Source organism: Homarus americanus, unplaced genomic scaffold, assembly GCF_018991925.1.
Source record: "Homarus americanus isolate GMGI-L3 unplaced genomic scaffold, GMGI_Hamer_2.0 scaffold39675, whole genome shotgun sequence".
Taxonomy (NCBI): Eukaryota; Metazoa; Arthropoda; class Malacostraca; order Decapoda; family Nephropidae; genus Homarus; species Homarus americanus.
In genome coordinates, this window is record NW_024736071.1 from 13,524,921 (window position 1) to 13,537,500 (window position 12,580).

Sequence of the window (12,580 nt, forward strand, 5' to 3'; positions counted from 1 at the left end):
TTTTGCAACTACAATGCTGATGTCAACACAAGCGGGGTTACAGCGAGACTGACTGAGTGAGGGAGAGCTATGCGTGTGTGTGTGAGGTTGCGGGAGCGGGCGGTGTCCTGTGTTCGGTGCCGCGCGCGGGTTGAATGGTGCGCGAATTGAATGTATTTCAATTACTTCAATGTACAGAATATTCCTCCGGTGGGGCAATCCGCGTATTTGCAAATCCGTGTGTGCTAAACCCGCGTATGTTAAGGGCCGACTGTAATATTCAATCCTAATTCACTTGAATAATTACTACGATACCATATTTCTGAATATTTTCATTAAAATCCATCAGAATCATTTTCCTTGTCATCGTCTTCATCACCAAACAGCTCCTCCCAGTCTTCTCCTTGAACAGGGCTAGAGGGTACGTGTTTTTCGAATTGTTTTCAGTTAAAAAACTGTTACATCACACGTATATTTTACCTAAACTGCGCCTGAACGAATATATTCTCAGAAATAAATAGTAGTTTTGCTGAAACATGATGTATAGGTGCTCCCCGATTTACGACGGGGTTAGGGACCCAAATCCAGGTCTTAAGTCCAACATAGATAAAAATAAATAAAAATAAAAAATAAAAAAATGTATAAAAACAAAAATTCAATTTAAAAAAAAAAAATTAAAAATCTACAATGAAATACAGTACACTAAACGTAATAAAAATGAGGAATGGATACAGTACAGTAAAAGTAATAAATAATGAGGAATGGATAGTGTGTGACTGAGCACTTACCTTAAATGTAGTCAGCTAAATGCACACAGTGCCCCCATAATTTTCTATTTACAGGATACATGAAGACTATATTATTTGGAAGAAGCAGAAGAGGAGTCAGGGCTGGGTGGGCCATCAATGTCGCTTTCTTCAGACAGGTTTATGTGCTGTGGAAACTTGCTGGTTGAAGGTATTGGATCATCTTGAGGGAGTGAAGAGGCAGCACTGGTGGGGCGTGAGGAGACAACACTGGGGAACTTCTTGAAATAGATGTCCAATTTAGACTGCACAGTTTGCTTTTTCTTTTCATTATAAATTTCTCTGTAGCAAGCAAGTGCATCTTGGATCATTTTGTCAACTATGGCATAACGCTCATAATTTTGATCCATACCATCAAACATTTGCATTGTTTTATTAATTGTAGCAAATGCCTCTGCCATATGTTTCACGGAAAACTTTTTAGGGGATGCAGGTTCTTCGTCTACATTTTGTCTCTCTTCTTCCTCTGCAATTTTCTGTACATCTAGTTCAATAAGATCCTCGTTACTGAGCTCTTCTGCTACACTTTCAACCAACTGTCCAACATCTTCATTATTAATTTCTAACTCCAGCTGTTTACCTAACTCCACTATCTTGTTACTAATATCCGAAATAACTTCATTTTCATTAAATCCTTTCAAACTATTCACATATCGTTTCAGGATTATCTTCCATATTCCATTCATGCAATGTTCTGTAACCTGATCCCATGCTGCACTAATGTTCTTTATACAAGACAAAATGTTGTACTCCTTCCAAAACTCTCTGAGCGTTTTCTCACCTTCAGTAGCAGCAACAGCGTGAGCGAAGGTCGTGCGTAAATAATACGCTTTAAAGGCAGCAATAGCACCTGGATCCATGGGTTGGATGATAGAGGTAGTGTTACGTGGAATGTACACTACCTTAACATCAGGGTGCATGTCGTCCAGGTGTGGTGGGTGTCCCGGAGCATTATCCAAAATCAGTAAAATCTTGAATGGAATCTGTTGTTGCAGACAACACTCCTTGGCTCATGGAATGAAACAAGTCATGAACCAATCCTCAAACAGTACTAGGGTCATCAAGACTCTCTTATTACTGCGATAAAACACTATCAGTGTGTGCTTGCTGATATGTTTAAAAGCCCTGGGGTTCTCTGAATGATAGATCATGAAGGGCTTTAGCTTGAAACCAGCAACATTCCCCCTCAACAGAAGTGTAATTCTGTCCTTGAATGCCTTGAATCCGGGCATTGTTTTCGCCTCTTTGTGGATGTATGTCCGCTCAGGCATGCGCTTCCACAATAATCCAGTCTCATCCACATTGAATATTTGCTCAGGCAAATAATTCCCTTCCATAATCACATCATCTTACTCCTCCTTAAAAGTTTCGGCAGCACCAACATCTGCACTACCTGCCTCTCCACTCACCTTAACATTGTGTAGACTGTAGCATTTTTTAAATCTATCAAACCACCCATGACTTCCTGTAAAGGTTTGATCACATTCATCTCCTGCCTGCTCCTTCAGGCTTTGGAACAGGCTTCTTGCTTTAGCCTGTATGGTTAGAAGGCTTAAGGGTACACACTTCTGTATCTGGTCTTCTATCCATATCACCAATAATTTTTCCATATCGTGAATAGGACCTTGTCTTCTCTTTGATATTATAGTTCCCTTTATAGGTGTTGTTCCTTTCACTACTTCACGAATACGTTCCTTGTCCTTCAGAATAGTGGATATAGTCGAGTGTGAGAAACCTAGGTCGCGTGAGATTGTTGCTACTGTTTTTCCATTCTCATGCTGTGTTATTATCTTCATTTTCATCCCAAAAGTAATTGCCTGTCTCCTTTTCTTTGGAACACCACCAGCACTCTCACTTTTACACTTTCCAGTCATTATAAAGTCAACTAAATACGATAATAACGAAAGTTCACAGCACGATCAGTATAAAATACAATAGCCAAACACCAACTAAGCGCTCCACTGAGTGAGTGTATCCACGACGTGACCCGAGACGCACCACCCTCTTGCCCAGGACGGAAACGTTTCGGTATAGAAAATGCGCGCGTCATTTGAAAATATTTTTGGTCACGACGGTTGCAGTCGTATGTCCCGACGGACGTACGGTCAGAGCAGGTCGTAAGTACCAATGGACGTAAGTCCATGTGGTCGTAAGTCGGGGACTACCTGTATTTCAATGTAAAATAGGATAAAATACATGACGAAAACAAAAGACTTTACCTACCCTTCCGATGTTCAAGAGATGTTACTCGTTTTTTTAATAGTTTTCGATTAAAATACTGTTATATTACAATGACTGGGCTGTTCTGGAAAAAGATGCCCATAAGAACATTCATCACCAGAGATGAAGCCTCTTTACCTGGGCATAAACCCATGAAAGACCATCTCACTCTATTGCTTGGTGCCAATGCTTCAGGGAATTTCCGACTGAAGCCTATGCTTGTCTACCACTCTGAAAACCCCAGGGTGTTCAAGCAACAGAAAGTGGTAAGAACAAAGCTTGGAGTTTATTGGAAGTCCAACCGTAAAGCATGGGTGACAAGATGGCTCTTTAATGAATGGGCTGTTGATGTGTTTTGCCCTTCTGTCAAGAGCTACCTAACCACCAATAAACTCCCTTTAAAGGTTCTTCTCATGGATAATGCTCCTGGTCATGACCCTGACCTTGCCAGAAATTTGGAGTATCAATTTGACTTTGTGAAAGTGTTGTTTTTGCCTCCAAACACATCAATCATACAGCCAATGGACCAGAATGTGATCAGCAACTTCAAGAAGCTGTACATGAAGAAAATGTTTAGGTGTCATCAGGCAACTTCCAATGATCCTGAACTAACACTGAAACAGTTCTGGAAGACACAAATCAACATCCTGGAGGCTGTAAAATTGATTGTGTCATCATGGCAAAAAGTCTCCACTAGATCCCTCAATTCTTCATGGAAAGCACTGTGGCCATCAGTAGTCCATGATTTTGAGGGATTTGAGGAAGAAACAGAGTTGGACCAGGAGATTGTGTCCATTGGTCAGTCGTTGGGCCTTGAAGTGGAGGAGGAGGATGTGGAAGAGCTTGTGATGTCTCATGAGGAGGAACTTACTCCTGATGACTTGAAGCAACTGGATGAGATGTTACAGGTAGAGGCTGACAGTGATGAGGAGGAAATTGAAAGTGATGACCATATGTCAGCTAAACAGTTGAAAGATGTGATTTACTACTGGGAGAAGTTCAGGGAACTGGCTTCAAAGCACCCAGATGTGTAAAAAACTGAACTAACTTTGTGTGATGTTGAGGACTCAGTGGTCTCCTTCTTTAAACATAAGTTAATGGTGAGGAGGAGAGATGCCCCACAGACCACAATTGACATTTTCTTCAGTAAAAGGCAGAGAGAACAAGATGCTATCCCTCAGCCTTCCACTTCAAGGAGAGAGGATGTTCATGGTGGAGAATCTGCCAGTCCAGAGGTTCCTGACATTTTCATGGAAGGTGACTCACCTTCCAAGAAGCAGTAAAATATGCTTCTCCTCCACCTCCACTTCCTTCTCTTCTCCCTTCTCCTCCTCCATCTCCCACTTCAAATTCACATCATCATCCGGGAGCCTTCTACATACACACCTCAAAGTAAGTGAACTTTTCTACCTTTTTTGTTGAATTTAGGCAATTTTCGGTAAGCTGGAACCAATTACCCAAAAACCCATCGAAACAATGGTTTCGGTTAACGAGCAACCTGCTGGAACGGATTGTGCTCGTTAACCGAGGGACCACTGTATAGGTAGCACCGTATTTTACTGCATATAAGACGCACGACCATGTAAGATGCACCTCCCCATTTTAACAGGAAGTATTTAGGAAAAAACTTTTGTGTGTATTTTCCTCCTGTAGCTACAGTTTTCTTAAAATAATATATACAGTACCATGGAATGTGAGGAAAAAATAATACCAATAAATAACCAAAAATACTGTATTGCCAAACCAGTAAATAAAAGCCAAATGAAAGTTTAAGACAGTTGCCATTTGCATAAACTCCCTGGTTCATCAAAGCAACAGAGATGCTACCACCGTGAATTCCCTAGCAACACTCCCCCCCCATATGCCTCACCTCTTCCTGCTTCCCCACTGAGCCAGCTAACTTGTGTGCAAAAAAATTTAAATTCCCTTTATGTGTTTGCCCCTAGGACAATAATTTCTTTTACTTTTTTCACAATATGTATGTAGGATGGTGTGTACATGTAACTGAGTAAAAATAAATGAAGAAAGTTATGTATATCTATCCAAAAAATACCAGATGATAACAACCACAACACCTCACAGCCTGGCCCAGTAACCTGGTGGTTACAGTGATGAGTCTAACCTGGCTACAATGCCATTAACGATGTTAACAGACACAAATGTAGAATGTAAATCTTCATTTGTATCAGGTATTTGTAAATTTAAAAATAAATGTTGCAGAATGGCATTAATAGATCGTAATGCTTGTAAGAGCTCAGAAATGGTTACTGCTTAGCTACCTCTGAAGAGTTGGGTGTCTGCCATACAGACGTTAATTGTCTCAGGTTATCATCATCAATACAGTAGTTATGAATCTAGCTTTTATATTCACAATAATTATTTTTTAATTTATTAAAAATGATAATAATAATGTGTTTAAAGCAATAACATATTTATAATTCTGGAGTTGGGCTAGGTAGAATTTAGCCTACTGGAGATAGAAAACTGGAGGATTCGTTAGCTTACGGGAGACCACAACTTCACATACAGGATGCAGGCTGATTTTTTTTGCCATTTTCAGACAAAAAAGTGTGCCTTATATGTCGTAAAATACAGCAAGTTAATTATACAATTTTTTGGAACATCATCTTTCCTCAAAACAGCAACCAATTTTTTACAAATTGTACTTTGTTTACATACAAATTGGCATCTCTGTAACTGAAAAATAAGGTTAACTATGACATCTAAAGAATTCTGAACATTACTCAAACACAGATCAGGGTAGGTTACAACTTAAAAACTAGAGTAAAAATTTCAGGCTGAAGCCAATATTTTTCGAGAACAAGTTTACAATTAAAATAAATATAAAATGGCAAATCAGTGAAAAACAATGACACCAAATAATATTTTCTTACTGGTTAACTGCTCTGGATTTCACCACCTTCATTATAGGGATGCCACTTTTAATGTTATATTTTGCTAATCCCAGATGATTTTATTCAGCTCAAAGATGGCTCCACACACAAGGGGTTAACTAAAAAATTTAAAAGTAGTTCCTACAAGCTTGACAACCTGTTTGGGGAAATGGAGATACAGTATAGCACACTGAATTAAGCCACTATTCAGTACAGTACACAAGAAGGCAGTGTGTCTAGAACTGTACTCAGTCTGCTTTCACTTTCCAACTGTCAGGTGAGGTAGCCATTAACAACTGTGGATGCCCTAGGCATGAACCAGCAACCATTAGGACAATAAACAAGTGACAGATCCACTGAATTTGACATAAGACATTACAGTTGAATCTGGATTTACGCGGTTTTTGTTTACGCGTTTGGTCATGTACGTGGCACATTGCCAGAATGAAATGTTTCAATTACGCGGTAAATTTCATCATTTACACGGGTGAAGTACAATTTGTTTATTTACTGAAGATATATATGTTTTTAGCTCATAAAATATATAATTTACATTGCTGGAATCCTTACAAGATGGTGATCATTTTAAATATAAACATCTTAAAATTTGCATTAGACATATAAATATTAGATGTAATTTAAGAAGATGATGAAAATTAGCAAAAATTTTATGTTTAGTGCAAAATATATGATGTTTACATTAAAAATATTCCCTGTCCTGCAAGGAATCCAGCAATGTCAATTATATTATCCTAACTTTAGTCTGAGGTATTATTTATTACTATACCTTAAAATCTAGTGTTTTCACCCAAACATTTCTCAGAGAGGGAGGAGCCAGCGAGCGTGGGAAGAGGGGGGGGGGGGAGTCGAGTCCATTATTTGAATGGACATTAACCGGGCGACTGTATTTCTCTTAAATATTAATTGTGTGTGCATACCATCATAAAATTAAGAAACTATTTTTACTACAACGTAGGTATTGTGTCGGAAAAAGTGGAGTTTGGGGGTCAGCCCAGTCTCTATTTCAATTAATCCCATATGTTCTGTTAGTTCATTTACGAGTTTCTCGTTTTACGCGAGCCTCCACGGGTTCAATTGACCGCGTAAATGCAGACTCAACTGTAATCAAAATCTTTAGTTCTGTGTTTGAGAGAATAATCCCATACATATAAACATGTGGAAATGATAGCTGAAAATTCCTCACCTTCTTTTGCTCTGGAACCGTTGGTGTCGTCCCTGGAATATGGTGTGGGGGTTGTCTGGTGGCTTAGGGGGAAGGTATTTTGGGCTTGGAGGTCGTGGAGACCTAAAATTTTTATTAGTATCTTCATCAATGGTGTCTGACAAGTCTTTACATTTGCCATCTGTAGCCTCCTGAATTTCTCTATGATCACTGCTAATTCTATCAGTTTCACTTGAAAATCTTTCAACACTTTCCACCATATCTGCATGTTCTTCCTTTACTGATCCTTTCTCAACACTTTCTTTATATTCTCCATGAGGTAGTTTATTTCTGCCAAAGCTCTGGTATACAGGTGAATTTGGGAAGGGGGAACTACTGCCAGCAGACTTAACTGGTGCTTTCCCCAAGTGTTTCCGGACTGCTGGATGGAGCATCTGTTTCTGCTTGCTATCAACATCTTTAGTCTAAGAAAGAGGGAAAAGGAAAGTTTAGGTATTTACCTATATTAATGTACAGTAAACAGCATCTTACTTTGGAATATCTTATTACTGTACTGAAATACAGTAATGCTGATAACAACTTCTCTCATGTGTAAGTCCTTACTGGAGGGAAAGAAAAAAATTAACATTCTCTAGTCACCTGATCAACTATAAACATACTCAGACTTGAAACTATTAACAGGTACATGCATAAATTTATCTAGTTAACTACATAAGGCAAATATTTTCACTGTTGAAATGCAAATTGCAAGGCCACTTAATTTTATTTTAAAAAAGTGTCAATTTTTATTTTAGAAAATGCTAAGTTATCTGCTTCAATTTCAGTTTGGTAAAATATGGGAATCCTTAAAACCATTGGGGCATCAGACCATTAACTTGATTGATGTACATAAGTCACCAGATCCTCAGCATCAGTTATAAATATTGCACAGTATAGCATCACAGGACCATGACTTTTGTGGATGACATGTTATCAGACCAATCCCAAATTAGTGTACAGAACAAGTAATATCCCTGTTAGCCAGAATATCCGGTCCCCAGAACTTTCCAATAACTGGAATGAATTTTGAGCCTTCCAGGAGTACCTCTCCATTCCAGATGGGAAAAAGTTTGCGAGGACGAAATCACGTGCAATTTCTGGGAAATTTCTGAGAGAAATTTCTCTGTTCCGGGAGTGGGATTTTTTTTCAGGAGCTCTGGGAGATTGCATCATGCTCCGAAAAATTTCCATGTGCTGGGCACAGGGGTGGGCTAGCTGCGTGGGTAACTCAGGATGTAGGCGTGTGTGCTTAGTTCATATTCTGCTGCCATTGTAGAAGGTTGTTCCTTCACTCGCTACTGTTTTTGCATACAATTTGCTTTGTGTAGTACTGTACATTACTGTACCATGATACGATCAGCCAAGAATACTGTGTTAAAGAAGTGTTAAGATGTAAAAAGTGATTACAGTTATGTATACTGTAATGTATATTCAGTAAGTGTGAAAGTACTGTACATAGCAGAGTGGACACTGGACAGTGTATGCCTACTGTAGGCTAGTGTGCAAAGGTGTATGTATAGTATACAGTGTGTGTGTGTATGTGTGCAATCCCTCTCTCATAGTGGGAGAGGATAATGACAGTACCACCTGCTACAGTAAATAGTAGAGGATAAAGGCAGGCCATCCTGTATCATCATATCACCATTTGGCCTGCCTACAACACAAGCCCAAGATGACAGCATCTGCTGGTGAGTACAGTATACTGTAGTGCATACAGTAATAAATTTTGTTTATTTACAATATATTGTATATGTATAGTGGTGACTCTGTAAGTAAAATACAGCTGTGTCTGTCCATGTGAGATGTGTAGCTTAGACTTTTGGAAAACTTTCCTCAGCATCAGGAAACATTCCGGGGATGTGCGATTATTCCAGGGATGAGAAATTTGTCTCCATTCCCATAAATCTTTCACTCTGGAAGAGCTCTGCCCCAATAATTTCGGCTAACAGGGATATTATTGTATATAATATGTACCCTGTACTGTATATATAACACCTATGAAGAGTACAGGGTTGTTATAAATCAACAGTTCTTGCCAAGAAAAAGCCAATGTAGTTAAAAAGAGACAGGTTAATGACACATGACTGCTAGTAACAGTATCAATTATAGGAGATCTACCTCTACTTCCTTTTTATCTACTTTTTTGCTGTTTGGAAAAGCCAAGTTGATAATTATATATTCTCTTTTGGCATCCTGCCTGTACAGGGGGTATCAGAAAACATTTCATAGGCTGATGCTGCCACTCGATAGTACAGGAGCCCAAAATCAGAGGTAGTGCCCTGAAAGGTTACTCCATCATCTAAAAATAATACTATGGCCAGATTTAGTGCCATGCTGTGAATGGAAGGGTGTCCCTAAGTTGGTTGCAGTGGGTCACTTGAGGCCAATGGACTGCTCTTGCAATGACATAAAGGTCACAAGTATGCCTGATCCCAGGTATGCAGTGGTGAGTAGGGAGGAGGAAGGGGTGGGGTGGGTGTCCCATTTTCAGTGATAACCAACTCTTAATACCAATCATGACCAACACTACAATGAATAAACATAAACCTGTCATACAAAAACCACTCAAACACCACATGACTGAATGCCTCAAATACTATGTGCTAAAAAAAAAAAAGAACCTGACATCGTTGGGTTCAAGAGTTGGTAGTCTAAGCATATGTATGATGCATGGAAGAGCAGTTGAGATTGTAGAGACAATGAGCCAAAGAAGGCTTGATGTCTGCTGCATGTAAGAAATGAGGTGGAAAGGTGGCTCAGCAATGACAATTATTGGTTAAACTGATAGCTACAAGATATTCTGGAAGGAGAGTGAATCTGGAATAGGTGGTGTAGGAATCTTGATTGCCAAAAAATGAGTGAAGTGCTAGAAGTGAAATGGGTGAATGCAAGAAACAAGGTTCTGTAGCTGCTAGTAAGAAAGGATCTGATGACTGTCATATGTGCTACTCCCTATAAGTTGGGCTAAGTGAAGGCTGAGTTCTGGGATGAGTATGTTACATGTAGTATCTGAGCTGGGTGACAGAGATGATAGTACTGGGTGGTAACCTAAATGGTCATGTTGGTGCAAACACACACATGGAGGGTTGTGGTAAAGGCTATGGTACAAGAAATGTGGAGGGAAAGGAATACACCAGTACCTCAACATATGCAAGTTCAATTTCGTGAATTCGAATATCCACAAAACCACCTCAGAGGTTTTTATCAACTAAAATAACATAAAAAAATAAGGTACATATTTTAAAACCACGGGCATCTGCCATGATGTGATGTCATAGCATCATGCTGCATCCCACACAGCTGTTCTCTCCCACCAGTCTCGTTTTAGAGTTCTCCCGCATCGCCCACCAGTCTCGTCTGAGAGCAATTCTAATGCTAATTATAACTGTCATGACTCCCAAAACAACATACTAACTGGTGGTTGTGCATCTGGTGCAAAGAAAGTGAAGAAAGTCATGACTGACACAGAAAATTGAAGTGTTAGATAAACTTGATAGCGGCATGAGTGCATCAGCTGTTGGCCGTGCATTTGAAGTAAATGAGTCAACTGTTCGTTCCATAAAGATGAAAGGCAAAGAAATTAGAAGTAGTATTGCTCACAGTGCACCACACAGTGCTGAAGTTACACATCAGATACATGATAAAGGTATGGAGAAGACAGAGAAGGCGTTAAGTGTATGGATTTAAGACATGAATCAGGTGTGCCAAAAATTTAACAGATATGATTTACGACTATGACCCATCAATGGAATTAAACATCAAAATGAAGCAGAATACTATAGAGAATGTTTTACAACCTTAACAGAAAATTTATATTATAAAGAGCTAAAAAAGAAAGCCAAACAATAGCCAATAATAATGTTTTTAATGCCAACATCCATCCCCTCCCTCCACTCGTCTCTCTCCTCACCAACCAGTCTGGCGTCGTCTGCATCACCCCTCCCACACTCATAGCCTGCTTCTCCCCTTCACTCCACCGATACGGCTTCCCCACCTGCAGAGGCGAATGCAGGGGGTTCCTGGGGGTCCAGACCCCCTCCCGCCTTTTCATCAGAAAATTACAATACCTTTTCTTTAAATCAGTACAGTATTGCACTCATACATTTTTGTAAAGTAAAAATTAATTACCACTGACCTCAGAATATCTCCTAATATCAAGTGTACAGTAGCTAAAACAACTATCTGAGCATACTTTGTGGGAAACAATATGAGACCATGGACGATAAATATTGGTATATGAGGGCTTTCACTAGTCACACGTAAAATTTCGTAGCATATCGACCCCACCTGCTCAGATAGTTGTTTTAGTTACTGTACATGGTCTCAAAATGCCCATGATATTGGTTAGACTTCAAAACAATTTCTGGGGGCTTACAGCACCTCCACAAACCCCCCAGCTGGGTGGGCTTGCAGTGCTCGCCATTTTCCCCCAACCACAACTTCTTGGACCCCCCTTTTGATATTCTTGGACCCGCCCCTGACTTGCCAGCCCTTCATCGGACATCCTGCATGATTGCAGTCCAGAAGGTAAGAAAAGTACACTTTATATATGTAAATCTTAAATATACATGCACAAGTAACACTGCTAATTATTGTTCCCAATATGTTGATATTAAACTTATGACTAGGATAAATTATATATTCTTCCCAGTCATAAGTTTGTTACAGAAAAACTTAATATTCAGTTTGTACGCATGTTTTATTTAGTGTTGCGTGTCAGGTGTGCATTCATGTGTGTGATGGTGCAGTGGTGGTTGTACGGTACGAGCGGTGTGAGGCAGGGAACAGACGACGCATCGCTGCTACTGCAATCCAGTTGACTTCCTAAACATCACACCACATTTACAGTAAGCCCCCATTGAACGTTTTGAATGTTAATCCTTTGAATGAATCCTCACTATAACGAAAGCAAGTCTCTACTACCCATTTGCTGATTAATGAAAGAATGTTCTACTATTATGAAAGGTAAGTCACCCCCACATTTCTGCTTTCTCAACACCATCTCCATGATCACCATCACCACCATCAGTACCTCTTTTATCACTACCTAAATCATAATTTCACCTTCGTCCCTCCCTCCCACCCACTGCATTTCACCAACACTGCCTCTCTCTCTCATTCTATGGCTGTCATTCATGATAGTACAGTGGGGTATGCTATAACGAACGGATTCTATTACGAATATTCCTATAACGAACGGTTTTACCTATAAAATTGAGAATGCTATAACGAACGCAACTCCTACAACGAACGCGGATGAATACAGGACTATTTCGTCTGGCGCATGAATATTGTTGTACCGCGGCTCACAGCAAGAGCGTCAGGCACCATCTTTGTTTCATTGTGTAGTCAGTGCACCACTGAACTTGTTGAAATTTCGTCTTTTGGTGTGGAAATTCGTGTTATTTGTATAACTATTTTGTTATACAAGTGTACAATTGTAACAATGAATCGTCCAA

General features: G+C 39.6%; 1 protein-coding gene across 3 annotated transcripts in view; it reads right to left on the reverse strand.

Moving 5' to 3' along the window:
• Nucleotides 1–12,580, reverse strand: part of LOC121871802 (YEATS domain-containing protein 2-like) — a 124,782-nt gene that overhangs the window by 94,134 nt on the left and 18,068 nt on the right. For all 3 annotated transcript variants that reach the window (XR_006089949.1, XM_042374301.1, XM_042374300.1), the window contains exon 4: nucleotides 7,104–7,546. Coding sequence is in view for 2 of the 3 variants with exons in the window: in XM_042374301.1 (XP_042230235.1) it covers nucleotides 7,104–7,546 (443 nt within the window). In the remaining variant the exon portion in view is untranslated. The remainder of the gene's footprint in view (nucleotides 1–7,103; nucleotides 7,547–12,580) is intronic.